The sequence below is a fragment of the Microtus pennsylvanicus genome, chromosome 6 (genome assembly GCF_037038515.1).
Source record: "Microtus pennsylvanicus isolate mMicPen1 chromosome 6, mMicPen1.hap1, whole genome shotgun sequence".
Lineage (NCBI taxonomy): Eukaryota > Metazoa > Chordata > Mammalia > Rodentia > Cricetidae > Microtus > Microtus pennsylvanicus.
In genome coordinates, this window is record NC_134584.1 from 106,266,745 (window position 1) to 106,292,534 (window position 25,790).

Below are 25,790 nucleotides of genomic sequence, written 5' to 3' on the forward strand. Positions count from 1 at the left end.
CCACGTCACTCGCACCGGATCGCGACAGCGCGCGCCGCCTGGGGACCCGGCTCGGAGCTGGGGGCCCCCAGGCGGCGTTGCTTCCGGGCACCAGAGCGCGCCGGGGCCCTAGGCGATCCGCGGGCCGCGCCGGGGGCCCCCACGGACTGTGACTCAGGTCCGGTCGCCCACTCCTGGGATGGCCACTCCCGGACGCCGCACGCAGTCACTTGAAGCCCGTGGGGATGCTGAGGCATGGAGCTCTCGAGGGTCCCCACACCGTTTCCTTCTCGGCCTTTGTTGGGGACTCCATACCCAATGAGACCTCAGACAGTTCACACAAAGACCTCTAGACCGCCTCGCCGTTTGACGGCCGGCCTTCAGCCTGCGGAATCCAGGAAGAAAGACACACTCGGGACCTGTGCTCTGCCGGTCAGCTCAGATCCACTTCGACCACTTCTTGCTCCCTTAGCCACCCCAGGGCTTTATCCTGGTATCGCCCGACCCTGCTGACACTCCTCTTGGGGAAGCCACAGCCTCCTACCCGTCTCCTCTCCCTCTGGTCGCTCCTTCTCTATCTCCTTTTAGGTTATCTTTTTCTTTAGTAGGGCTGGCGCTCAGACTCAGCCCTGATTTTATATTCCACTGCACCCTCTAACCGACCTGGCTGGCAGGAATAAAAAATACATTCTAAAGAGACAGCTGTGCTCTCCTCTTAGGCTATCAGACTTTAAAAAAAAAAAAAAAAAAAGGACCCAAGAAATCATTATTTCCTCCAGGAATGTCCCTCTTGAAGAGGAAGTGGTTGGAACATCCAAAGGAGGATGCTCTTTTCTCGTGGAGAAAAATTTACAACTGGTCAGATGACCTTCAAAGAGAGACTTGGAATTTTAAGATTTAAAGCCTATCCTGGGTGGCAGAAGGGATGGCTCAGTAACTAAGTTCACTGGCCAAAGGAGGGAGTTCTATTCCCAGCACCCACGTGGTGCCTCTAAACACCTGTAACCCCAGTTCTTGGGGATCCGACAGGCACGTATGTGGTACACATGCAGGCAGGCAGGCAAAAACATAAGGGAAAACAGATCTTTTATTCACACTGAATGAATCTTCTGCTTTCCACTATTAATTTGTCTCCATTTATCATTTTATTGAGTTGTGTTGCTAAACCTAGTTTGTTGGGGAACAGGCTGTACCCCAAAATATGGTAACCATGATCTTCTTGTCCATGATACCACACACTGCTTCCCAGTCGTTTCTTCTAGCCAGATGTCCTGGGTCAGACACTCAAACCCTCACTCTCATCCCCTCAGTGGGAGACTCTGGAAATGCATAGTTAGTATCTGAACTCTCTACCCAGGTCTGCATGCCAATCCCCCGCCAGCTGCCTCAGAGTTCAACCTGCAGCACCTGCCACGTGCGCTCCGTACCCACCCAAAAGCACGTAAAATATCATGAGCTTGGTGGATTGTCTGCATGTTTGTTTTATAAATTGATTGTGAAATTCTACAAAGTGTGAAACTTTGTAACGTGATCGGGTTATTCTACTAAGTGCAAAATTTGTAATGACTGGGCTGGAGAGATGGCTCAGAGGCTAAGAGCACTGGCTGCTCTTCCAGAGATCCTGAGTTCAATTCCCAGCAACCACATGTGTCTCACAACCATCTATCATGGGATCTGATGCTCACTTCTGGTGTGCAGAAGTATGTGCAAACAGAACACTCATATACAGAAAATACATAAATAGATCTTCAAAAGAAAAAAAAACCTCTCTTAAAACTTTCCTTCCTTCTGCCTGATGAATGAAAATGAGGACATGACCACTCCTAGGTATGGTTGAAGACGTTTTTATTGTAGATGAGAGGAAGGGCACCACCAGAAGCATCTGGAAGATTCCAGAATGAATATGGCCAACAGAATAAACCAGACAGAGCCACAAAAGGAGAGGGAGTCGGAGAGAGGAAGAGAGGGGAGAGGAGGGAGGACAACGGACAGAGAGGAGCTGAGGACTAAGAGGCCAAGAGAAGAACAAGAGACACAAAAGGCTGAGTTTATATAGGAAAGAAGTGGAGGGAAGGGAAACAAGCCCAGGACTGGAAAGATTTAGGGTAAGGGACAAGGGGGGTAACGAGAAATGCTGAGACGCCAGGACTCGACTGGGTGGTAACAGGTTCTAGGAAAGTCTGCAGTCAGCGTCCAATTTGATGTCAACAGGCACCTCAGCCCTTTGTCCCATGTTTCGTTGAGACTTAACACCTATCGGATGACAGTCCTTGAGGAACCCTTGCTGGTGCCACCCCTTTGTGTAACCTCTGCTTAGAACCCTTGAAAGGTCTCTGATGCAAGTTCAAGAGGGCCCTGAGATGGACTGCTGGTTGTATGGAGCTTATTAAAAGTCATTAACACCATGGACAACACAGACTGACAACAGCGTAGCAGGGACTCTGAGGAGAGTTCAGGCTCCGGCCCCAAGAAATAGCGACAGAATGTCCACAAACAGGAAATCAATAGGCAGTCGGTTTCTTATACCACACTAAGGATGAGGAAGGCTTCCCAGCATAAGCCTGGGTTCAGCCCCTCTGATTCCCAGACTAGAGGCAGGGTGGGGGGTGGGAGCAGGATAGGAGGCCACCAATACTCCTTTGATGTAAACTCCCTACCCCATGTGAGAAACACTGTTACATAGAGATCCACAGACAAGGATCAGAACAGTGCCTGTAGGGGGTGTGTGTGCTGTAAGTATCGCAGCCTGGGCAGCGGCTGGATTCCCTTACAGCCTTACACACCTCTGGACGTGTACATGAGGCTATATAGATTTAAGTCAGTTGCGCGTGACCCTTTACTTCTGGAATCAGTTCCCAAGCCTCTCTGAGACAACGCTCCATTCAGTGACAGCCCACCCACTTGTCCTCGCAATAGCTGCGTAGAGAATCGTGCCGGTTTTCATCTAGATCTCTGGCTCTGCTGCCTCCGGTTCCCATGTAAAAGCTCACCAGCTGAACGCTCGCCACGTATAAGACACAGGATGAGATGTTTTCCAACGTCGGCATTCTTGTTTTACAGGAGCATCCCTGCAGGATACACTTATCCTCATTGATCAGATAAGGAAGCTGAGACTCAGGAAGGTCGAAAGAAGAAAGGAAAATCGTCTGCTGCTGGTGGAGTGCTTCTCTGCCTCTGAAATTAAGGTTCCAGTAGGGCCAAGAATCGAATGAGCCGGCTACAAGGTCATCACAGGAGATGGCATGGACGGCGGGTAAGTAGGTGTCAAGTGAGTAGGGCCGGGGAGTGAGGCTTCTTTTCATGTCACCAGCTTCTCACTTAGGGTACTGCCCCAGCTGGGCTTGTATGTCCTCACCTCATTCACCCTTTCCTGACCACCCCTTCCTCCCAGGTCTGGCCAACACTGCATCCATTATACCTGGTACAGTGAGGCTTAGATCGCCCTCTAGTGACCCCAGAGTATATTAACACCTGGCGTCTAGTCTGACCGACTCAATTGGGAAACTGTCATTGGAACTGAGCATCCTCAGGGGCCCAGGTTCTATACCAAGTTGAGGCTGGGGCCCAATCCCTCCACATGCATCCTGTAAAGCATACCACGTCTGCTCTTCGTGTATTCGCCACGCACTACGGTACAGTACACACCTGTACTCTGTGGTGGTTTGCAAGTCTCGGGCAAGGGCCTGGAGATTGACACACAGACAGACAGAGGCACTTGAATTCCCCACAAGACCCCTTTATTGTGTTCAGGGCAGCTTATATAGGGATCCTTAACTGAGAGCCACACCCCAGCCAAACCCACCAGAAACCACTCCTCTGCCATCAGGAACTCCTGAGGGTCTCAAGCAGCTGCAAACAAAGGAAAACAAGTTGTTTTGCTCAGAGCAGCTGCAAGCATTGGAAAACAAGTTGTTTACATAAAATTCAGGGTCTGGGGGTCCACAGCCCAGATACATCCCTATCTCAGACACTCCCTTAGTCTGTCCCTCTCCGTACACTCCCATTTCTTAGCCGTCATCTCTACTGCCCACCCCTGTCTTAACCTAGTCTCTCCTTCCTACTAGGATCCTTGAGAACAGGAAAACTCACAGGAGCATATGAGCTTCCATGGCTTCCTCCTGGGTTTTCAGGGCTGGCGAGTTTCCCACCATCTGAAGCGAAGTTCTAAGGGGTGTTATGGTGAAGCTGAGCTGGCTAGAACCTGATCTCTTACTATGACTTCCTGTCCAGACTCAGAAAGCAGGGAGAGAAGATGCTGAATCTAAAAACGGCGACTTCCTAAAATGAACTTTAGGTTCAAACGACACTGAGACCAGAAGCTGAGGGAAGGCAGAGGCTAGGGAGTCCAACCAGGGTTATTTGCAGGATCATCCTTATCCCCAACCTCAGCTTTGGGGCATCATATGGGGACTGCTGATCAGGCAGAAGGGTGAGGACAGGAGCCCAACTCCTAGAGATACAGTTCTGGGTCTGTTTCTTGGTCCCAGTGGAGAAATGGATCCCAGAGAAGAGGACAGAAGGGTAACGGGGAGAATGCTGAGACCCAGCAAAGCTGCAGCCCAAATGGCCACCTCTCCAGCGCCTTCCTTCCTACCTTCTGCTCCACCCCTCCCGCCTCTCATGCACAGCGCAGACAAGGCACCTTACAGTATCCAGAATACTTTTATTGCCAAAATCGAGGTACAGCTTGCTCAGGGCCCCAGACAGGGGGGGCCACCACTCAGGTGAGAGACAGATGACAGGAATGTGCTTAACAAGGGGAATCCAGTGCCAGAATCATCGTGGGAAGGCAGTGTATGCAGTCCAGCCTGAAAGTGGTTTGGGGACCCCAACCTAAAAGTTGACCAAGTCTCAACCCATAGTCAGGTCCACTGTCCCTTGGACAGACCCAGATTCACCATCCCAGCTGTCACACAGAGACCATGCAGCATCCCTGGGACAAACAAAAAACCCCTAGCTGGGACACTATGCTCCTAGGTGTCGGAGACCCTTTCAATTCTCTGGACTAATTCCTGCAAACCAAGACCTGTTCAGTTGCTTGGTGGGAGCAAGCACTGGGCAGGAACTCTACCACCTCTCTCCTCTCGACTCCTGTGCCAGCCCAAGTGGGTTGTAAGACTCTACAGCAGGGTGCAATAGGATGGTGGAGTCCTCAAGACGGTGGCTCAGAGAAACTCCAAGCGACCACAGCTGTCCCCTTGAGCGCCTTTTCTAGGCCTTTCTCTCTTTAAACTACAGTCCCAGAACCTAGAAAGCCAGCTTCAGTACCGGGACCCACATCACAACCAAGGAGAGCAGGAATCCTAGGACATGTCCCCCAGAATTGAGGGGTCCTCTGCTGCCCAATCCAGAACCAGGACCAGGATGCTGCAAAAGGTGAGAGGTAGGAGTGGAGTCTGAACAGCCCAGGACCTGGAGGAACCATGGGGAATACAACGAACTGCCCTGCCTGCAGGGGCGCTGGGCTGCCGCCAGGAAGCCACACTCAGGATGTCCACCAGCGAGCTCACAGGGAAGCTAGCAGCCCTAGCCAGTGTGTGGGAAGGTCACCTGACGGTCACTGTGGAACCTCAGCTCACAGGAAGGATGGCGCCCAGTGGGCAAGAGTAGAAAGGCCAGAGAACTAGGAGGACTGCGTGGCCCGACGTGGGGACTGGGGTAAGGAGCCAAACAAGGCAGCCTACAGAGCCAGTCTGAGGTCGCAACTCCATCAATAGCAGCATTCTTTCCATCAAACGTCCTTTGAATCCACACTTATCTCTTCCTTCGTCACTGCCATTATACATAGGAAGGATGAGAAATGGCATTCCCCCGAGGCAGATGCCTCACAGCCTAAGACCTAGAAACTTGAACAATAGTCACGAACTTTACCAAGCTTGTAGGTCAGAGCCAAGAGAAGCTCCATGGTCCAGCCATCCAGCAGTCATGCCTGGCACAGGAATCAAAGCTTGAAAAGCACCCGTTTCAGATAAGCCAGGGTAGTGGCATTGGCTAACATCTCGATGTGTTCACTTCCTGGCAGCTCCTGCAATGATACTTTGTGCTCTTGGCGCTTCTGCCAGGCCTGGCACTGCAGGACATTCTCCAAGTTGACGGTGCCATCACCATCGCCAAAGCAGATCTTTGGGTCACGGTCAGGAAAGCTCTCGTAGTAGAAGGAGTCTGGCGTGGGGACGCCAGTCCCATAGAGGCAGTGCAGCTCCACACCTGGTGGCGTCATGGTCTCAACTAGCCCTTCTGTGTCCTGCCGCATCAACCAGCCGTCTTCAAATCCGATGTCCTGGAAGAACTGGCGATAGTCACGGAGTGTGTAGTTACTTGTAGGTGTGTGCACAAATACCTTTTCATGTGACCATGTGTGGTTGTATGGCAGTAGCCAGCTGGTGGAGACAGCGGATCGCTGCTGCTCCCGGATCTTCAGTGGCCCAATAACAGGGATGCGATTGTTGTCTCCTGGAAGGAAAGCAAACTACCTGAACAGCAGGTTCGTCAACCCTCCAGAATCTTAGACTGTTAGCCACCATCATGATCTCCATTCTGTACCACTGGCTTTTATTTCTTTTTCTTTTCTTCCTGTTTTTTTTCTGTCTGTGGAAATTACATATCCATATCTACATGTTCCCTATGTATTTCTTCAGCAGATATTCAGGCAGCACTTTGCCCCCCTCAAGTTATTTATGTTTGTTCATCTATAAAGTGAACCCTGTTACATATGTGAGTTAATTTATTTACTTCCCGATCTTAGAAGTCAGAATTTTGCTATAGTGAATCTTAGCTGGACCCTGAGAGGTTTAATAGAACTTAACCCCCAAATAAACCTCAATACCTGTGGGCACTAATCTTGTCTAAGGTGAAGCGGCCAAGTCAATTGGCCGGTTAGGGTGTTTTTGTTTGTTTTATTACACTGACCTGTGTACTTGCCTTTCCTTTCCTAGGTCCAGATCAGCATTCAGTCAGCCTGCTTTCATCCCACCCATCTACAATGCACTTTTCCAAGAGGCCAGACTTGCTAGAAGCAAGGCAGTTGGGTGGGAAGCTACTGCGGGAGTCAGCCATAGCTGGAGTCAGCTAACATCTGGAGTCAGCTAACAGCTGGGGTCAGCTCTTCCCATTAGCCAATGAGATTTTCAGGGCCTGAGGCAGCTTAGAAAGGAGTTACTTGTTCAAGAACTACCATCACCCATTATCCAACACTATCTGAAGGCAGCAAGCCCTTTTTGGCCGACCCCAGGATCTCAGCTTTGCCTGCTACCTCTAGAATCCTTGGGGAAAGGGAAATCCCAAGAGTCCATGGATCTCTCTCTCCCACCCCTGGATTTCTAGGGCTGACAGCAGTTTCCTAACATCTGAGGTAAAGATTTACTGGGTTTTACAGGAAAGCTTTGAGAGGGCCAATGCCTAAATTCTTACCATGTCTGCCTGTCAAATTCTGAAGGCACCCACATGTCTCCCTGTAGGCCCAGGAATGGCAGAGCATACGACTCTGATGACTCCTCACTGTATCTAAACACCTGAGCCATGAGCTCATTATCCACTCAACCCAGGATCAGTACTGGGAGAAATTCTGAACCTGACCCGATCTTAACATTCAGATGAGCAAGCAATTTAGCCAGGACTAGTGACGGCAGGAATAAAGTCGAGATTCCTGAGACAGTTCTGGTTCACAGTCCCCAAGTGAGGGGGCCCCAAGGCTACCATTCAGTCATGGCGGAAGGAGAGTGGCTCCTTCCTGCATCAGGAAGCTCTGCCCCATGGCTGCCAGGCAAGCAGACCCAGCCAGACCCACGCCTGCTTCCTCCTAGTAGCGCCTGCCCACAGAGGCAGGTGAAACTCATAAACAGGAAGTGGTAGTCAGCCTTCCTCCTGTGAGGAAAGTGGGGCTGGGGTAAGGAAGACTTGAGAAGGGACCCCCCCCAAAAGAACTGTGGGTCAAACCAAGTTCTGCCAGCCAGGTGCACAGCACTGTGTATGTTTGTGTGTGCGTACACATAAGCAAATACTGTGCGACCCACAGGTGTGCCACTCTCTGTACACGTCACAGTAGAGCACGGGTCACAGGGCCATCAGCTAGAAACGGGAAACCAGGAATACTGTTACATTTCCTTGTTATTGCTTTTTTTTTTTTTTTTTTTTTGGTTTTTCGAGACAGGGTTTCTCTGTGGTTTTGGAGCCTGTCCTGGGACTAGCTCTTGTAGACCAGGCTGGTCTCGAACTCACAGAGATCTGCCTGCCTCTGCCTCCCTAGTGCTGGGATTAAAGGCGTGCATCACCACCACCGCCCGGCTTTGTTATTGCTTTGTGGGAGGGGAGGGTCAAGACAGGGTTTCTTCGCATGGCCCTGGCTGTTTTGGAACTCACTCTATAAACCAAACTGGCCTAGAACTCCCTGCCTGCCTCTGCCTCCCAAGTGCTGGGATTAGAGGTGTGTGCCACCCCACCCCACAACTGCTTTCTTTTAAGGTGTGTGTGTGTGCCCATGAGTTAGCGCTACAGCATGCATGTGGAGGTCAGAGGACAGCTCGTGGGAGTTAGTTTTCTCCTCCTATCATGTGGGTTCTGGGGACTGAATTCAGGCCCTCAGATTTTGCAACAAATGCAAAACCTGCTGAGCCACCTCACCAGCCACAGCATTAGATTTTCTGTGGAGAAAACAAGATACTTGTTTTGGGGCTGGAGAGATGGCTTAGCAGTTAAGAGGTCCTGAGTTCAATTCCCAGCAACCACATGGTGCCTCACAACCATCTGTAATGAGATCTGGTGCCCTCTTATGGCCTACAGGCAGACATATAGGCATAGCACTGTATATATAATAAATAAATATTAAAAAAAAAAGCCGGGCGATGGTGGCACACACCTTTAATCCACGCACTTAGGAGGCAGAGGCAGGCAGATCTCTGTGAGTTCAAGGCCAGCCTCGTCTACAAGAGCTAGTTCCAGAACAGGCTCTAAAGCTACAGAGAAACCCTGTCTCAAAAAAACAAAAAACAAAAACAAAAACAAAACAAAAAGAGAGAGACACTTGTTTATCTTTCTACCTGACTACTGTGTGTATATGACATGCATGTCATTTGTGGAGTTGGCTCTCTTCTTATACCTTTATACTGGTCCTGCAGATCAAACGCAGGTGGTTGGGCTTGCACAGCAAGCTCCTTTAACCACTGAGCCATCTCACTGGGCCTCCAAAAATGAAATGGAAGACCACTCTGGAGAAAGAAGGATGTTTTAGTCCAGGGAGGAGACATGAAGGATGTTGGCATAGCATGAAACCACAGAAAAAAAGAGGAGGCATTTCTGGGAACAGCCATACATGAGTGGACAGGGAGGTCTTACCTGAAGCCAGGACGCGCAGGGTCTTGGCCACGCCCCCCCAGGGCGCACCCAGTGAAATGAAGGCATGAATATACTTGTCCTTCCAGGCCTGTGGCTGCCGCTGCAGGAAGTAGAGCGTGTACATGTTGCCCATGCTGTGGGCGACCAGCACCACGGGGCCCCCATACATCTGGTACATCTCCTCGATCATCTCTCGGAGGGCCAAGAAGTAGGGCCCGTTTTCATCTGCAGGCCAGAGCCAAGCAGGGGTCAGGCTGGAAGTGTCCTGGGACCTGGACCACTGGCAATCCACAGGCCAGACCCAGGACTAGGGGGTGCAGAGAATGTTGGGGCCTAAGTAGGAGCAGACTAGTTCCCCTAAAGGTTCATGAAGAGAGGACCAAGAGGCTCATTTTTCCCCTCGGTCTTATCCTCTATCCCCACCGAGCCTCAGAGGGTCCTGGGATGTGCGACAGGGAGGACAAGGCAAGACTGGTCAGAGCTGGTGGCTGCCACCGCTGCACTTGCACTGGGCGACAGAGCCCCAGATACAGGAGAGCCCAAGGCCAATTAGTGGCCAAGACTACCTTATCCCTGCCTCCTAAGCCCTCAGGGACAGAACAGGGGTGGGGATGGAGGGAGATTTCTTACTTGGAGCTCGACGCCAATCATAGGGAGCCCCTCGGAGATCTCCGCCCCGTGTATAGCCCCAGCCCACAAAGCTCTCCACCATAGTGAAGAAATAGGAACCTACAGACAGAAATGCAGAGAATTACATAAAGTATAACCCATGTTCACCGCCCACACCACACCCACAGTGACATCTGTCTCCCTGAAGCGCCCACTAATCAAAGTCAGCTCCCAGGCTACCCCTTCAAAGCAATGTAGCACTTTCCACATGCTGGAAGCCCAGCAAAGCCCAGAGCTCCCAGCTACATGCCCTGGAGACCCTGAGCAAGGCTACATACCCACATTCCTTTTGCTAGGGTCTAAGAACTCCAAGGAGAATGTTTCCCCGAAGCCAGGGACACGCACATCCACACCATCAGGAAACTGGGTGGCCCGAGATGTTCTGTTATAAACAAGCCTGCCAGGAGAAGGTATCAATAACTCAAAGGTATCACCATGCTTAGTATGTCTCAAATACTGTCTGTCCTTCTGTCCTGTGACCTCAGTCATACTCCAGCATCACTCCTGGTTTGGTTGGAGATAGAAAAGAGATGAAAAAAGTAACAACAGGTTTATAAAACACAGATTTAGCAGAACGGTGGTGGCTCACACCTTTAATCCCAGCACTCAGGAGGCAGAGGCAAGCAGATCTCTGTGAGTTTGAGGCCAGCCTGGTCTACAAAAGTGAGTTCCAGGACATCCAGGACTGTTACACAGAGAAACCTTGTCTCAAAAACAAAACCAGGGCTGGAGAGATGGCTCAGTGGTTAAGAGCACTGTCTGCTCTTCCAGAGGTCCTGAGTTCATTTCTCAGCAACCACATGGTGGCTCCAAACCATCTGTAAAGAGATCTGGCGCCCTCCTCTGGCGTGTGGAGGCGGAAAGTTGTATACATAATAAATAAATTTAAAAAAAAAGAACCTATGGGGAAAAAAACCAAAAAATAAATAAATAAATATTTTGAAAAAAAAAAAAAGCAATCACAGAAAGCTGACAGGACCCCAACACTGATCCAAATGACAGGGTGCGAGGCCACACTCTCCAGCAGATAACCTGCAAAGTGTGGGAAATTGTTGTGGAAAGCCGACACAGCTGTGCGTAAGATGAAACTCTAAACAGGTCAGAGAAGCAACCAAGACAAAAAAGCTCTTTGCAGCCTTAACCTGTGCCTCTGCTGGCAGAGCCTGAGGCCACGCGTCTCCAGGCCAGAAATAGAAATGCAGATCAACAGCCCAGGAATAGCTGCAATCGCACACTGAAAAGAAAGTCAACAAAGAGAGGGCAGCATGAACAGCAGGGAAGGACTGGGTGCCCTGGCTAGCAGGGCAAAGCTTTTAACCGATGAAGTTCTAATCAGCGCAAACAAATAGCGGGCACCAGCTATGTTCTTTGATTTGGCTGGGCTAGTAAGGGCACTTGTTGCCGGACAGGCGGGGTGGTGGTGGTGGTGCACTCTTTTGAACCCTCTGCACTTGGAAGGCAGAGGCAAGCAGATCTCTGAGTTCAAGGCCAGCCTGGTCTACAGCTACAGGACAGCCAGACGCGTCAAGAGACCCTGTCTGGAGCACGGCTGGGAGGAGCAATTGTTGCTCCTGCAGAGGATCCAGGTTTAATTCCCAGCACATAAGCACCTGTAACTTCCAGTTCTAGGGGATCTGATGTCCTTTGACTTTCACAGCGCTCAGCGCACATGACATTTACATATATGCAAGCAAAAACATGAAATAAAATAAATCTAGGGACTTCTGTCTGGGAAGGACTTATACAGTTCTGAGTCTGAGTCATCTCTGTGATTTATCAGCTGAATGAAATGCCTGGACTCAAGTTTATAAATTCTTTGAGCTTTCAGACTTTCCTTACCTATAAAATACATTTGTTTTGGGGCTGAGAGCATTGCCTGCTCTTCAAGAGGACCTGAGTTCAATTCCCAGCAACCACATGGTGGTTCACAACCATTTGTAATGAGATCTGGCGCCATCTTCTGGCCTGCAGGCATACATGCAGGAAGAATACTGTATACATAATAAATAAATAAAGCTTAAAAAATTATAAAAAAAATACATTTGTTTTGTTTTGCTTTATTGTGGTTCTGGGAATCAACTTCAAAGCCTTTTGTATGATACACTGAGTTACACCCCCATCTCCTATAAAACAGGCTTAAAGACAATACCAGTTCCAAGGAGAGCCTCAAGACTAAACTAAATTTATCACTTAGTGGTTTTACTATGGCGCAGACCTCAAGAGTGTTCTACTACAAAACTAGATAGTGCGAACCATCCATTCAAGTGAGCTCTTGCCACAGTCAAGAAACACATGAGAAGACGAGACTGATAAAACACACCTGTGATCCCAGCATTCAGGAGGCGAGCCAGGCTCGTTAGTGACCACCTGGGCTATCCTGGGAATTTCCAGCCTGAGCTACACTGTGGACCCTGTCTCACAGCCCTTGTTTTTGTTTGTTTTGTTTTTTGTTTTTTGAGACAGGGTTTCTCTGTAGCTTTGGAGCCTGTCCTGGAACTAGCTCTTGTAGACCAGGCTGGCCTCAAACTCACAGAGATCCACCTGCCTCTGCCTCCCGAGTGCTGGAATTAATCCTTTAAAGGTGTGCATCACCACTGCTTGGCTCACAATCCTTTTTTAAATTTAACTGTCTGAGTATGACTTTTTTGTCTACACATCTGTGCACCACATGCATGCCTGGTGCCTGCAGAAGTCAAATGAGGGATCAGATCCCTCGGAACTGAAGTAATGATGGTTGTGAGCCACTGTGTAAGTTCCGGGACTCAAACTTGGGTTCTCTGCAAGAGTAGAGAGTGATCTAATCTACTGGGCCAAGTTTTAGCTTTTTGTTTTTCGAGACAGGGTTTCACTGTTTAGCTCCGTCTGTCCTGGAACTCACTTTGTAGACCACTTTGTAGACCAGGCTGAACTCGAACTCACAGAGATCCGCCCACCTCTGCCTCCCGAGTGCTGGTATTAAAGGCGTGCGCCACCACTGCCTGGTTTACAGGGCCATCTTACCAACCCCTTTTGTGTTGCTGTTTTGTTGGTCTTTGCTGTTGTTAAGACAAGGCCTTACTACAGAGCCCTAGCTGGCCTGGAACTCCCAGGTACACCAGGCTGGCCTTGAACTCAGTGTATTGAGATTAAAGGTTTGTCCACTACCACAGGCTCAAAACCTTTTTTTTTCCCGTTTAAATTAAGGGAGAGAGAAAGAGAGAGTACTTCTGGAATTATACATGGTAAATAGAGTAAACTTTGTGGTTTGTTTTAGCTTTAAGACAGGGTCTTGCTAGCCCAGACTAGACTCTACCTTCCTCAGCCTCAAATCCACCTTCCTTAACCTGAATGGGTTATAAGAATCCTCAAGTAATGGGGATTTTGTAAGTAGAACATTCCAAAATAATGAAAATATGGTATATAAAAATTGGCCTAGCCGGGCAGTGGTGGCACATACAGAGGCAGGAGGATCTCTCTGAGTTCAAGGCTCAAGGCCAGCTTGGTCTACAAAGTAAACTCCAGGACAGCCAGGGATACACCCACCCCACTTCCACCAAATAAGATAAAATAAAAAAAAATAAAAAAAAAACAAAAAAAAAAAACAAAAAAAAAAAAAAAGATAAAATAAAAATTGTAAAGTCAGGTGTTGTAGCACATGCCTTTAGTTCCTACACAGGACAATCCTATCTTTAAAAAAAAGAATGCATAATTTAGTAAACACATCAACCACCAACTCAGTTCCTTATTATTAGCATCAAGTATCATAATATACCCAGCATGGATGTGCACGCCTGTAAGCCCGGCACTCCATGGGCAGAGGCGGGTGGATAGATGGCCATGAGGAAGAGGCCTGGTCTACACAGTGAGTCCCAGCAGACAGGCTTCACTGGGCTGCCAGCATCTAAGGAACATCTGCTATAAATGTTAGCTGGCTACACTAGCAGAGGCCGTGGGAAATTTCCAGCTCCATTATCTTTTGGCGGTGAGGGGGCTAGAGATCAATCCTGTCCTTTTTAAAATCTATGTTCAATGTCTGTATGTTTATGTAAATATACTTTATATGACATGTGTTCAGGTGTCTGTGGAATCCAGAAAGCATCAGATCCCTTGGTGCTAAAATTATAGGCAGCCGTGAGCCATCCAACACTGGTGCTGAGCAGCAACGCAGGTCTTCTGAAAGAGCCTCATTTCAGCCCTCCACTTTCCACGTGCTAGGCAAGAGCTACATGTCCAGCCCTCACCCCCCACCTCACATAAACTATTTTCCCTTTCTTTCTTTTTTGTTTTTGTTTGTTTTTTGAGACAGGCATTCTCTGTAGCTTTGGTTCCTGTCCTGGAACTAGCTCTTGTAGACCAGGCTGGCCTCGAATTCACAGAGACCCGCCCACCTCTGTCTCCAAAGTGTTCGGATTAAAGGTGTGCACCACCACCACCCAGCTTTCTTCTTTCTTTCTTTCTTTCTTCCTTTCTTCCTCTTTCTTTCTGTTATTTTTGTTTGTTTTTAGATAGGGTCTCACAATACAGCCATAGGAATTTGTTCTGTGTGCCACGCTGGCCTTGAATTTTGTTATCTCCTTCTGCATCTAAACACTGGAATCCCAGGTTTGTACCGCAAGGTCTAACTAATCTGCCCTAGAAATCCCAGCTATTCCAGAAGCTGAAGAAGGACTGAAAATTCAAGGTCAGCCAGTTAATTTATGGAGACCCATATTTTTAAAAAAAAACAACAACAACTTTTCCCCCCCATTTTTGCTTTTTGAGACAGGGTCTTTCTATGTAGCCCTGGCTACCTTGGAACTTGCTCTGTAGACCAGGTTGGCCTCAAACTCACAGATCCACCTGCCTCTGCCTTTAAATCATAAGTATGTATTCGTTTGTGTGGGGGTGTATGTCACAACACACATGTAGAGTTTGTTTTTTGAAGATATGGGTCTGAGTCAAGGGCAGCCCAAGTTTGGGGCTGGAGAGCAAGTTACACAGGACAGCCAAGGCCACACAGAAAAACTCTTTAACAGGGGGCTGGAGAGATGGCTCAGTGGTTAAGAGCATTGCCTGCTCTTCCAAAGGTCCTGAGTTCAATTCCCAGCAACCACATGGTGGCTCACAACCATCTGTAATGAGGTCTGGCGCCCTCTTCTGGCCTGTAGGCATACAGACAGAACATTGTATACTAAATAAATAAATATTTAAAAAAAAAAAGAAAAAGAAATTGTTAAAAAAAAAACCTCTTTAACAACAACAAAAAATAAATAAATAAGAAAGAAAAAGAAAAAAAAAGGTGGGTTTAGCAAGTGACTCAGTGGATATGGGTGCTTATTCACAAGGCTGAGGACCTGAGTTCAATCCCTGGAGCCAACACAGTGGAAGGAGAGAGCTAAAGCTCTCAGGTTGACCCCGACCTAAACCCACCCCTAAATGAATAAATATAACTTTTCAAAAGGTTTATTTATTTACTTTTTTTTAATAAAGATTTATTAATTATGTATACAGTATTCGGTCTGCATGTCTGCTGCAGGCCAGAAGAGGGCACCAGATCTCATTACAGATGGTTGGGAGCCACCATGTGGTTGCTGGGAATTGAGCTCGGGACTTATGGAAGAGCAGCCAGTGCCCTTAACTGCTAAGCCATCTCTCCAGCCCAAATATAATTTTCTTTAAAAAAATTTTTTTAAAGGAGAGGACATGGGATGGAGAGATGGCTCAGCGGTTTGGCTGCTCTTCCAGAGGACCCAGGCTTGACTCCCAGCACTCGGGTGACCAATCATAATAATCAGTAACTATAGTTCCAGGAGATCCAAGACTGGCCTCAGTAGGCACCAGGAATATGCACTGAGGCAAAACATTCATACACATAAAATAAAATAATAGATAAATCTAAAGGAAGGAGAAGACCACTCCCACCACCATCACTGGCTGCTTTGGCAGAGCACCCTGGTTCAATCCCTAGCACCCATACATGGCAGCTATCATCGAAAACTCAATTCTAAGAAATTCAATACCTTCTTCTGGCTTCCTCAGGCAATGCATGCATATGGTACACAGACATACAAGAAGGCAAAACATTCACACGCACAAAATAAAAAGACAGAAATCTTAAAAAAAATAAAAATAAAGGAGACACATGAAGGTGGAAAAGGGATGTCTTTGGGAGGAGCTGGATATGATCAAGATGCATTGTACAGCCCAGGTGTAGTGGTGCATCCTTCAATCCTAGACTTGGGAGGAAAAGCAGGTGGACCTCTGTGAGTTCCAGACCACCCTGTTCTACATAGTGAGTCGAGGACAGCCAGAGATACATAGTAAAGCCCTGTTTTGAAAAAACAAACAAAAGAATACATTGTATAGTAGATCCAGTCCTAGGGGCTCTGACACCCTCTTCTGGCTTCTGTGGGCACTACACACACAAGATTTACAGACATACAGGCAGGCAAAACACCCATAGACGTAAAATAAAGAGGAAAATTTAAAGAAAGAAAAAGGGACTAGGGAGATGGCTCTTTTAAAGAAGACCCAGGTTCAATTCCCAGCACTAATGTGGTAGCTCATAACCATCTGTAACTTCATGTCCAGTAGACTGATGCCTTCCTCTGACTTCTGCAGGCATGCATATATGCATGCAGGCAAAACAATCATCCATATCAAATAAAGTAAATAAATCGAAAAATAAATTGTGAAAAGATACATTGTAGCTGAGCAGTGGTAGTGCAAGCCTTTAATCCCAGTACTCAGGAGGCAGAGGTAGGTGGATCTTCTATGAGTTAGAGGCCAGCCTGGTTTGGTCTACAGAGTGAGTTCCAGAACAGTCAAGGCTACACAGAGAAACCCTGTTTTGGGGATATATATATACTGGCAAAAATAATCACCAGAAAAATCACTTGCCATCCAATTAAAATGCTTACTTCGTAGCCCCCTTAACTTCATCATCTGAAAACCACTGATATGCTCACACATCTGGAAATCAAATACTGTCTGTGTCTGGGGTCTTGAGATAGTGTTCTGCTTCTTAATCCTGACTGGTACCCATTCTGGAATTCTGTAGACCTAGCTGGCCTCAATTATGACAACTCTCCTGCCTCAGCTTTCCTCCCAAATGCCGCAATTATAGATATACCACCATATCCACTGTCCTTCTCATTTTCAAACATTTGAGGAAGGAGGGAAGGCACACTGAGTCTGTGGACAGGGGCTAGCCAAAAAAAACCCTGAGTCTAGGACTTGATGGCTAAACTAGAGAAAGAAAGAACAGGAGCAGGAAAAAGAAGAAAATTATTCCTGAGCGTATGGAGCTAGTCAGTGCTGACCAGACCAGATGAAGGGCTAACGAGCCCAGAAAAGAGGGCTACTTTTCCATCTACTGAGGAATGAGAAGGACGAGGACTCTGAAGACCTCTCTAGGCCCCACAGTGGTTCCCCCATCCCCACCTGATATTGTCAATCCAGCAGTCAATGATGACAGGCAGAAGCAGCTCAAGGTTCAGCCAGAGTGTGAAGTAGCTGTCCGTCTTCTTGGAGCACAGGTAGTGCACGACCTTTGGCTTGTCCAGCTTTGCTTCCAGCTGGTTACCCAGATCACCAGGCACTGCAGAAGAAGAAAAAACAGGCATGGGTCCGAGCCCTGCCAGGCTGGAGACCCCCAAGAACCCTGCAGTCTGCGAAAGAGTCATCCAGAGGGGACAGACACCATGGCACCCAGAGTGGACACCATGGCATCCATGCTGGACACCATGACACCCAATCTTTGCAATACCACTCTGGAAGTTGAAGCACAATTCCAGGTTTGGAAAAATCAAAAATAGGGAAACCTGACAGAGAAGCCAGGACACTACCTTCATGTAGAAAAAGCTGCTACTAGCTAGGAACGGTGGTGAGTATCTGTAATTCCAGTACTTAGGAGGCTGAGGCAGGGGGATCAAGTGAGTGAGTCTGGGATACACAGTGAGATCCTATTTCAAAGCAAAAAGAAACAAAAGCCAAGTTCATGGGAAAGAAGTCTGCCACCACATACCCTGTGGAGGCTTAAAGAGAGGCCTGATATGCTTGGGGGAGGCCTAGAGCTCTCTCCAATAATGTGGAATATAAATGGCCTCCCTAGATCTTCACTGGAACTTCCTGGTAGGCCATTCAGAAAGGGGTTCAAGGCAGTCACTTCCCTGGGAGGCTGTGATTCCCCTGTGATCTCAACCTGGATTACCCCTTCATATAATGATGGTTTCCACATATTCAACGCAATGCTCATCAAAATCCCAGCAAAATTCTTCAAAGGCCTCGAAAGAACGGTACTCAACTTCATGTGAAAAAGCAAAAAACCCAGGATAACCAAAACAATCCTGTACAATAAAAGAACTTCTGGAGAGCATCACAATCCCTGACTTCAAACTCTACTACAGAGCTACAGCACTGAAAACAGCCTGGTATTGGCATAAGAACAGACAGGAGGACCAAGGGAACTGAATAGAAAACCCGGATATCAATCCACACAACTTCGAACACCTGATCTTTGATAAAGAAGCAAAAAATATCAAATGGAAAAAAGAAAGCATATTTAACAAGTGGTGCTGGCATAACTGGATAGATATCAACATGTAGAAGAATAAAAATAGGCCCATTTCTATCACCATTCACAAAACTCAAGTCCAAATGGATCAAAGTCCTCAACATAAAGCCAGCCACACTGAACCTTACAGAAGAGAAAGTGGGAAGTACACTTGAACGCATTGGCACAGGGAACCACTTCCTAAATAGAACCTCAGCAGCACAGACACTGAGAGAAACAATTAATAAATGGGACCTCCTGAAACTGAAAAGCTTCTGTAAAGCAAAGGACACGGTCAACAAGACAAAACGACAGCCTACAGAATGGTAAAAGATCTTCACTAACCCCACATCAGACAAAAGTCTGATCTCCAAAATATACAAAGAACTCAAGAAATTGGACACCAAAAGAACACATAATCCAATAAAAAAAAATGGGGTACATACCTAAACAGAGAACTCTCAACAAAGGAATCTAAAATGGCTGAAAGAGCCAGGCGGTGGTGGCGCACGCCTTTAATCCCAGCACTCAGGAGGCAGAGGCAGGCGGATCTCTGGGAGTTCGAGGCCAGCCTGATCTACAAGAGCTAGTTCCGGGACAGGCACCAAAGCTACAGAGAAACCCTGTCTCGAAAAACAAAAACAAAACAAAATAAAAAATAAATAATAAAATAGCTGAAAGACACTTAAGGAAATGCTCAACATCCTTAGTCATCAGAGAAATGCAAATCAAAACAACTCTGAGATTCCACCTTACACCTGTAAGAATGGCCAAGATCAAAAACACTCATGACAACTTATGCTGGAGAGGTTGTGGGGAAAAGGGAACACTTCTGCATTGCTGGTGGGAATGCAAGCTGGTACAACCCCTTTGGATGTCAGTGTGGCGATTTCTCAGAAAATTAGAAAAACAGCCTTTTTCAAGACTCAGTAATACCACTTTTGGGTATATACCCAAAGGATGCTCAATCATACCACAAGGTCGTGTGCTCAACTATGTTCATAGCAGCTTTGTTTGTCATAGCCAGAACCTGGAAACAACCTAAATGCCCTTCAATCGAAGAATGGATGAGGAAAATATGGTACATTTACACAATGGAGTACTACATAGCAGAAAAAAAAATGACATCTTGAATTTTGCAGGCAAATGGAAGGAGCTAGAAAACATCATTTTGAGTGAGGTCACCCAGACAGAAAGACAATTATCACATGTACTCACTCAAAGGTGGTTTTTAAATATAAAGCAAAGAAAGCCAGCCTACAAACCACAATCCCAGAGAACTTAAACAACAATGAGGACACTAAGAGAGACTTACATAGATCTAATCTACATGGGAAGTAGAAAGTAGAAAAAGAGGGCTGGAGAGATGGCTCAGTGGTTAAGAGCATTGCTTGCTCTTCCAAAGGTCCTGAGTTCAATTCCCAGCAACCACATGGTGGCTCACAACCATCTGTAATGAGGTCTGGTGCCCTCTTCTGGCCTGCAGACATACACACAGACAGAATATTGTATACATAACAAATAAATAAATAAATATTTTTTAAAAAAAGAAAGTAGAAAAAGACAAGATCTCCTGAGTAAATTGGGAGCATGGGGACCTTAGGGAAGGGCTGAAGGAGAGAGAGGAGAGGCAGAGAGGGGAGCAGAGAAAAATGTAGAGCTCAATAAATATCAATTAAAAAAAAAAGATGGTTTCCAAGGTTAACTGGACTCTTAGATCATACTCTGTTGAGGAGGGGTTTTAAGGCTCATGGGAGTTTCCCAGAATCTCAGAACTGCGGCCAGTGCTACAGCTGGTATTAGATATGTACCCTCCAGGTTCAAACCCGGCCAGAAAGAATCAAGCAGGGTCTCATCTACCCGTAGGCCGTGGACATAAGACAAAGTGCTAGGCCAGAAACTAAACCCAGAAGCCATGCTCTTATGTTTCCCATGTTTTTGTTTCTCGACAAGGTCTTGCTGACATCAAAAGCATGATTCTCCTGCCTCTAACCTCCCAAATGCTGGATTACAGGCTGGGGGGGGCATCTTAAAAAAACACACATGAGAAAAGTTTACAATGGTACCAGCAGGCCCACCAAGGCTCTAGGCCTTGCTAAAGGCAGAAGTTCCAGAGGGTAGAGTTCGTGGAAGGCCTCAGCATGGTAGAGAGATGTGCTGCACGTGACTGAACCGTGATTGAACCGCAGTAACGTGCAGCCACAGGCCAGGGTGTGACCGAGTTCCAAGCATGGTTGGGTCCCACTCTTATCAATCTCTTTGGTCCACACCACTTGAATTGCTAGTATTTAAAGTCCCCACAATCTACTTCCTCCCGTTAAGGTTACAGGCTGCATCTACCTGCTATAGGCTACCCTCTGGACATTGCAGAGAGACAACCCCTTTGAAGACCCACGGTTACTACGAAGAGCCACACGGCTTTCCTCACCAGTGACTTTGAACACATGTCTTTGTCTTCTGAGTGCCGTGGGAATGTGAGACACCTGCTTTCCCCTCCCTTCAGGACGCAGGTGCAGATGCAAGAAATTCCCAGCGCGGAGTCTCTGCATGACTTGCTTGTGAGCTGGGCATGTGAACTGGTCACTGTCTCCATCCACCAAAGGGGAAATGAGGGAAAAGAGGAAGCCGCCAGATACCCCTTGCCCTGGTCAGGCTATGTGGCTTCTAAAAATAGCAATGGCCCCTTCCTGAGACACTTGGTGCCTGAAACAAGGACAAGAGCCAAGCAAGCCACACATAAAGCTCTTACTTGACATAACACCGCGAAGGGTCATCTTCATATAAATTTTAAAATCATGAGTACTTATTTCGTGTGTATGCTATGTAGAGGTGAGACGAGAGCACACCACAGCACGTGTGCGGAGGCCGGAGGACAACCTGCTAGTTGTCCTTCATGCCTGGTGGCAACCCCTTTGCCCACTGGGCCTTCCTGTATGCCCTCTTTATTCATTTCACAGATGAGAAGACTCAGGCTGAGCGGGATACAAATGGTTTGCCTAAGGTCCCATTCCCCTGGCCCAGGGTCAATTTTCTGACTTCTGCAGCCTCTACCACTAACTCAGGATCCACACGTTGTGCCTAAGGAACAAGAACAGCTCTCTCCGGTCTCTGAGTTACCGGCAGCAGCCCCAATCCTTGAAAAGATGGGCAGGCTGAAGATACAGATGTTCAGATCATGGTGGAGTCTGAGGCTTCTCTGCTATGATTTAGGAGAACCAAGACCGGATGGATTAATGGGTGCAGTTAGCACCAATCCGTCCAGGCGTGGTGGTGCACACCTTTAATACCAGTACCCTGGGAGGCAGAGGCGGGTAGATCTCTGTGAGTTCAAGGCCAGCCTAATCTAGGAAGAGAGCACAGGGCTATAGAGTGAGCCTCGCCCTCCCCTCCACAAAAAAAGGTGGCGAACATAAATGTGGTCAGAGAATGCACACACCCAATGCCAAGGCCCTCATTCTCGGAACTCCTTAGGCTCACACGTGACTTCTTCACACTGGTCACCAGGGTAAAGTCCAGATGACCCCGTAAGTCACGAGCTCTACACCATGTATGCCTCCTGCTTTCCCCTAATTCCATTCCAACCAGCCTGGAACCATCCTCCAAGCACACCTAGTTCCAGCATACTCCAGGACGGCCTCCCTGGCATCCACCCACCCAAGCTGACTCTCAGAGTCTGTGCTTACCCTACACAGACCTCATCCCTGAGAGCCATCCTGGAAGCTTGAGAAAGGCAGGTTTAAGTGTGAACAAATCTCAGAGTGAACCTAGGTCCAGAATCCCTCAGTCATCTCCTGACCTAGAATGCTTACTTCTTGTTGTTGACGCTGTGCAGCGCTGGCAGTCCTGGAACTTGCATTGCAGATCAGGCTATACCTGGCTCCGAGATATGAATGCCTCTGCCTCCTGAGTGCTGGGATTAGTGTGTGCTGCCAGGCTTAGCTTACAATGCCTATTGAGGCTTCCCAGGACCACTTTGCCAGCCAACACTATCCTTCTATGAGCTGCAGTATCCCTATTAAAACATTCCCTGCAGTCAGGCGTGGTGACACATGCCTACACGCCTGCCTTTAATCCCAGCACTTGGGGGGTGGGGGCGGGCAGAGGCAGGTGAATCTCTGTGAGTTTGAGGCCAGCCTGGTCTACAAGGTGAGTTCCAGAAAAGTCAGAGCTGCTACCCCAGAGAAACCCTGTCTTGAAAAGGCAAAACAAACAAACAAACAGTCCTAGGAGAAAGAGCACAGGAATGCACGCTCCAGCTGAATAAGTAAGTAACGTACGCTTCAGCAGGTCTCTGTTCGGTGGCTGGCCACGGAAACACTAGCTCAAGAGGAGAGCCAAGGCAAACAGAAGACTCCCAAAGATTTTATCCTGGCCTATTAACTCAAGGAAACGCTGTTGATTCTTGCTCAGCTGCCAGTCTAAGACCAAAGAGTGAATCCCCAGGCAGCGTCACTGGCCTCAACACAGCATGGAATAACCAGGTCTTAGGGGAGGAAGTAGAGCATGCTCCCTCGACTCCCTAACACCTGTTCATGGCTATCATCCCAACACTTTCCTCTGTCTTTCCTTGCCTTAGCCATCCTCTCTCCCTTAGTTCTTCTCCCCAAAAGTCAATGTCACGCATTTCCTAAATTGAAAGCGAAGGGAAATGATGCTGGTAGTCAGCAAAGATAGAACTTGCTACTACCCATGCCGTGCAAAACACAGAAGGCGATGCTTTCTAGGCAGACTCGGACCAATTCTGAGACTACTAGAAGCCCTCTGAGGTAGGGTCGAGCTGCCTCAGTCTTTACAGCTAAGAAATGGGGACATAGTGAGGCAAGGTTTGGAGTTGATGCAGGTAGGTGGAGTGGGAAATCGGACAGTACCCTTTCCCTTTGCTCTTATCTTTTAGAGGGTGGTTGACCACACCCATGTCCAGTATGGAGGAAGGTGGGTTAACTGACCCGAACCAGTTTAAGAGACCAAAACACTCTGGGTATGGTGCTTAAAGCACGAGGAAGTCGGGCCAGCCGACCCTGGCTGCCCTGAATCCTGCAGTATCCACCCACCATCCCACCGCACGCCAGTCTCACCCAGAACCACCGGGGGGTGACGTTGGGCCGGGAGAGCCAGGTCTACCAATATCATTAGCAGAAGCAGGGGGACCAGGAGGCCACTCCGGAGCTGGGTCGCGCGACAAGTGAGGAGGTGGCGATCCATGGCGCGAGACTGGCAGCAGATCCAAGGGGCTGCTTTAGTGATTAGGGATCGTGCCTAGGCCGGGGCCGCAGCGTCGCGCTTAACCCCACCGCTCCCAGCCACCAGCCAATTAGGACCCGCCTCTTGCCAAGGCACTACCAATTGGAACTCTCCTCCACGAGCGTCCCTCCCACTCAAGCTCACCACGAGTCCTTGCCCACCCCTGGCCTCGCTGCTAGACAGTGCTGCGCGCCGAACACATCGATCGGCAGACGGGCGCCGCCTGGCTCCCAGCTAACGTCCTGCCATCAGACACCCCCACTTCACACGGTGTCTCCAACACTGCCCTTGGTACTCGAAGTCCACTCAGGTAGTCCTCATTCCCGATTCCTACCTCGAAGGTCCGAAAACCAATCGAGCCAAAAGAGCTCCATCATCTACTGTGACTGAGGAACCTCTCCTAAAGCTAGGAAAGAGGAAGCGAGTCCTAGGTAGTTCGTTCGTTCTTGAAACTCAGGTCACCAGCAGCTGACCAGGACCTTTGTACAGCCTTCTCCCTGGCATCCTCAGGGGCGTCTCGTTTCGGCCGCCCATTCCCGGAGAACTTCGACTGTCTGCCTTCTGGGTAGAAATACAGGTGCGACCCAAGAAATGGGTCCGGGAGAAGCTAGATCAACAACCTGTTCCAAATGATCCGCCTTTTCCAAATGAAGGGTCTGTCACTCGATTCTAAGTGCGGCAGGTGGAGTAGAGTTGGAAGTGGGTTTAATCGGAAACTCTAAACCATCTATTTGTAAGTTCCCCCTGCTAAGATCTGGGCTCCGGAGCTTGCGTGTACGTCACCTCCTATCCATGCAAACCTGGGGACTCTTAAAGGGCGCATGATTTGAGCCAGGAGCTGGGTCCCGAGGCAGAGGCAGCCTGGGCTGAGGCTCAACACTGGTAATAAGCCAACTCTGTGGAGTAGAGTTAAGCAGGACATTTGAGAAATGAACCTCTACACACTTCCTTCTGAAGGCCAGTTGCACCCTTGGGACGCTGCTTAGTCCCAAGATTTCTGTCCCACCCTTCACCTCTTCCTTCCCTCTTCTTGGTAAACATCTGACCCGTGTTAAAGTTGTTAAAGTTAGTTTTTATAGCAAAATGGGAAGTTTTTAAAAAGATCTGTTTCATTTTGTGCGTCTGGGTGTTTTTGCCCGCGTGTATGTACGTGCATTGCATGCATGCCTGGAGCTTGAAGAAGAGTCTTACCAAATAGAGTTTGCCTGGAACCGAGTTACAGGTGGCTATGAGGCACCATATGGGTGCTGGAAATCAAGCCACAGTCCTACGCAAGAGCAACAAGTGCTCATAACTATTGAGCCAAAACTCTTGCCCCAGAAAACAGGAAATTTTAAGGCCCACTAACCCCTACCTTAGGCCCCACTTCCCCCACTTCAATCTCTGGCACCAGCAGAGGATTGCTACAGACTGATTTGGTGAAGGTCCAGTAGAAGATCATAGAGACATTAGGCCAAGGTTAGGGACACTGGAAAGTCCAGAGCCAAGAGGCGGAAGGGAGATACTGAAAGGCTTGATAGCCTTGGACATTGACTAGTACCAACATCTTGCCAAACTAGCTGTTCCGGCCCCTAGAAGAGTGTCACTGTTGTGAACTGAGGTTTAGGTGTCTCACCTCCACAAACCCTGAAAGCATTAAGAGTCAGGATTACTGGGGAAAGGATGGCAAAAGCTTGTTAGTAACAACCCTTACTCATATAAGAATCAGAAGATGAGCCTCCACCCCTTTTTAAAACAAAGGCTCGCCCAGCAATGGTGGCACATGCCTTTAATCCCAACACTCGGGAGGCAGAGGCAGGCCAATCTCTGTGAGTTCGAGGCCAGCCTGGTCTACAAGAGCTAGTTCCAGGACAGGCTCCAAAGCCACAAAGAAACGCTGTCTCGAAAAACAAAAACAAACAAAAAACTAGCTCAGTGTCTTAGCTAGTTTTATGTCAACTTGGCAAAATCAAAAGTCATCTGAGAAGAGGGAACTTCAATTGAAAAAAATGCCTCCATAAGGGACTGGAGAGATGGCTCAGATAAAGAGCACTGACTGCTCTTCCAGGTATTCCAGTTC

At 48.2% G+C, this 25,790-nt stretch overlaps 1 protein-coding gene across 3 annotated transcripts; it reads right to left on the reverse strand.

Annotated features, from left to right (window-relative positions):
• Nucleotides 1-4,622: 4,622 nt before the first annotated feature.
• Pla2g15 (phospholipase A2 group XV) lies at nucleotides 4,623-24,542 on the reverse strand. 3 transcript variants are annotated; one of them, XM_075977125.1, is made up of 6 exons: nucleotides 24,066-24,542; nucleotides 17,380-17,536; nucleotides 10,257-10,375; nucleotides 9,940-10,038; nucleotides 9,310-9,534; nucleotides 4,623-6,432 (listed from the first exon to the last, which is right to left on the reverse strand). In XM_075977125.1, the coding sequence occupies exons 1-6, from the start codon at nucleotides 24,106-24,108 to the stop codon at nucleotides 5,921-5,923; spliced, it is 1,155 nt and encodes a 384-aa protein (XP_075833240.1). In that variant the 5' UTR covers nucleotides 24,109-24,542; the 3' UTR covers nucleotides 4,623-5,920. The 3 variants fall into 3 exon arrangements, with proteins under 3 accessions (XP_075833240.1, XP_075833239.1, XP_075833241.1); XM_075977124.1 differs by lacking the exon at nucleotides 24,066-24,542 and adding an exon at nucleotides 23,566-23,924; XM_075977126.1 differs by lacking the exon at nucleotides 24,066-24,542 and adding an exon at nucleotides 23,566-23,791 and having other exon boundaries at nucleotides 9,310-9,409.
• Nucleotides 24,543-25,790: the final 1,248 nt, after the last annotated feature.

Coding starts and splice junctions, on each gene's coding strand:
- Pla2g15 (XM_075977124.1), bottom strand. CDS start 23,692: ATGGATCGCCACCTCCTCACTTGTCGCGCGACCCAGCTCCGGAGTGGC. Junction 10,376..17,379: donor TGCTGGATTGACAATATCAG/GTGGGGATGGGG, acceptor TTCTCCTGGCAG/GCTTGTTTATAACAGAACAT. Junction 10,039..10,256: donor CCCTAGCAAAAGGAATGTGG/GTATGTAGCCTT, acceptor TTCTGTCTGTAG/GTTCCTATTTCTTCACTATG.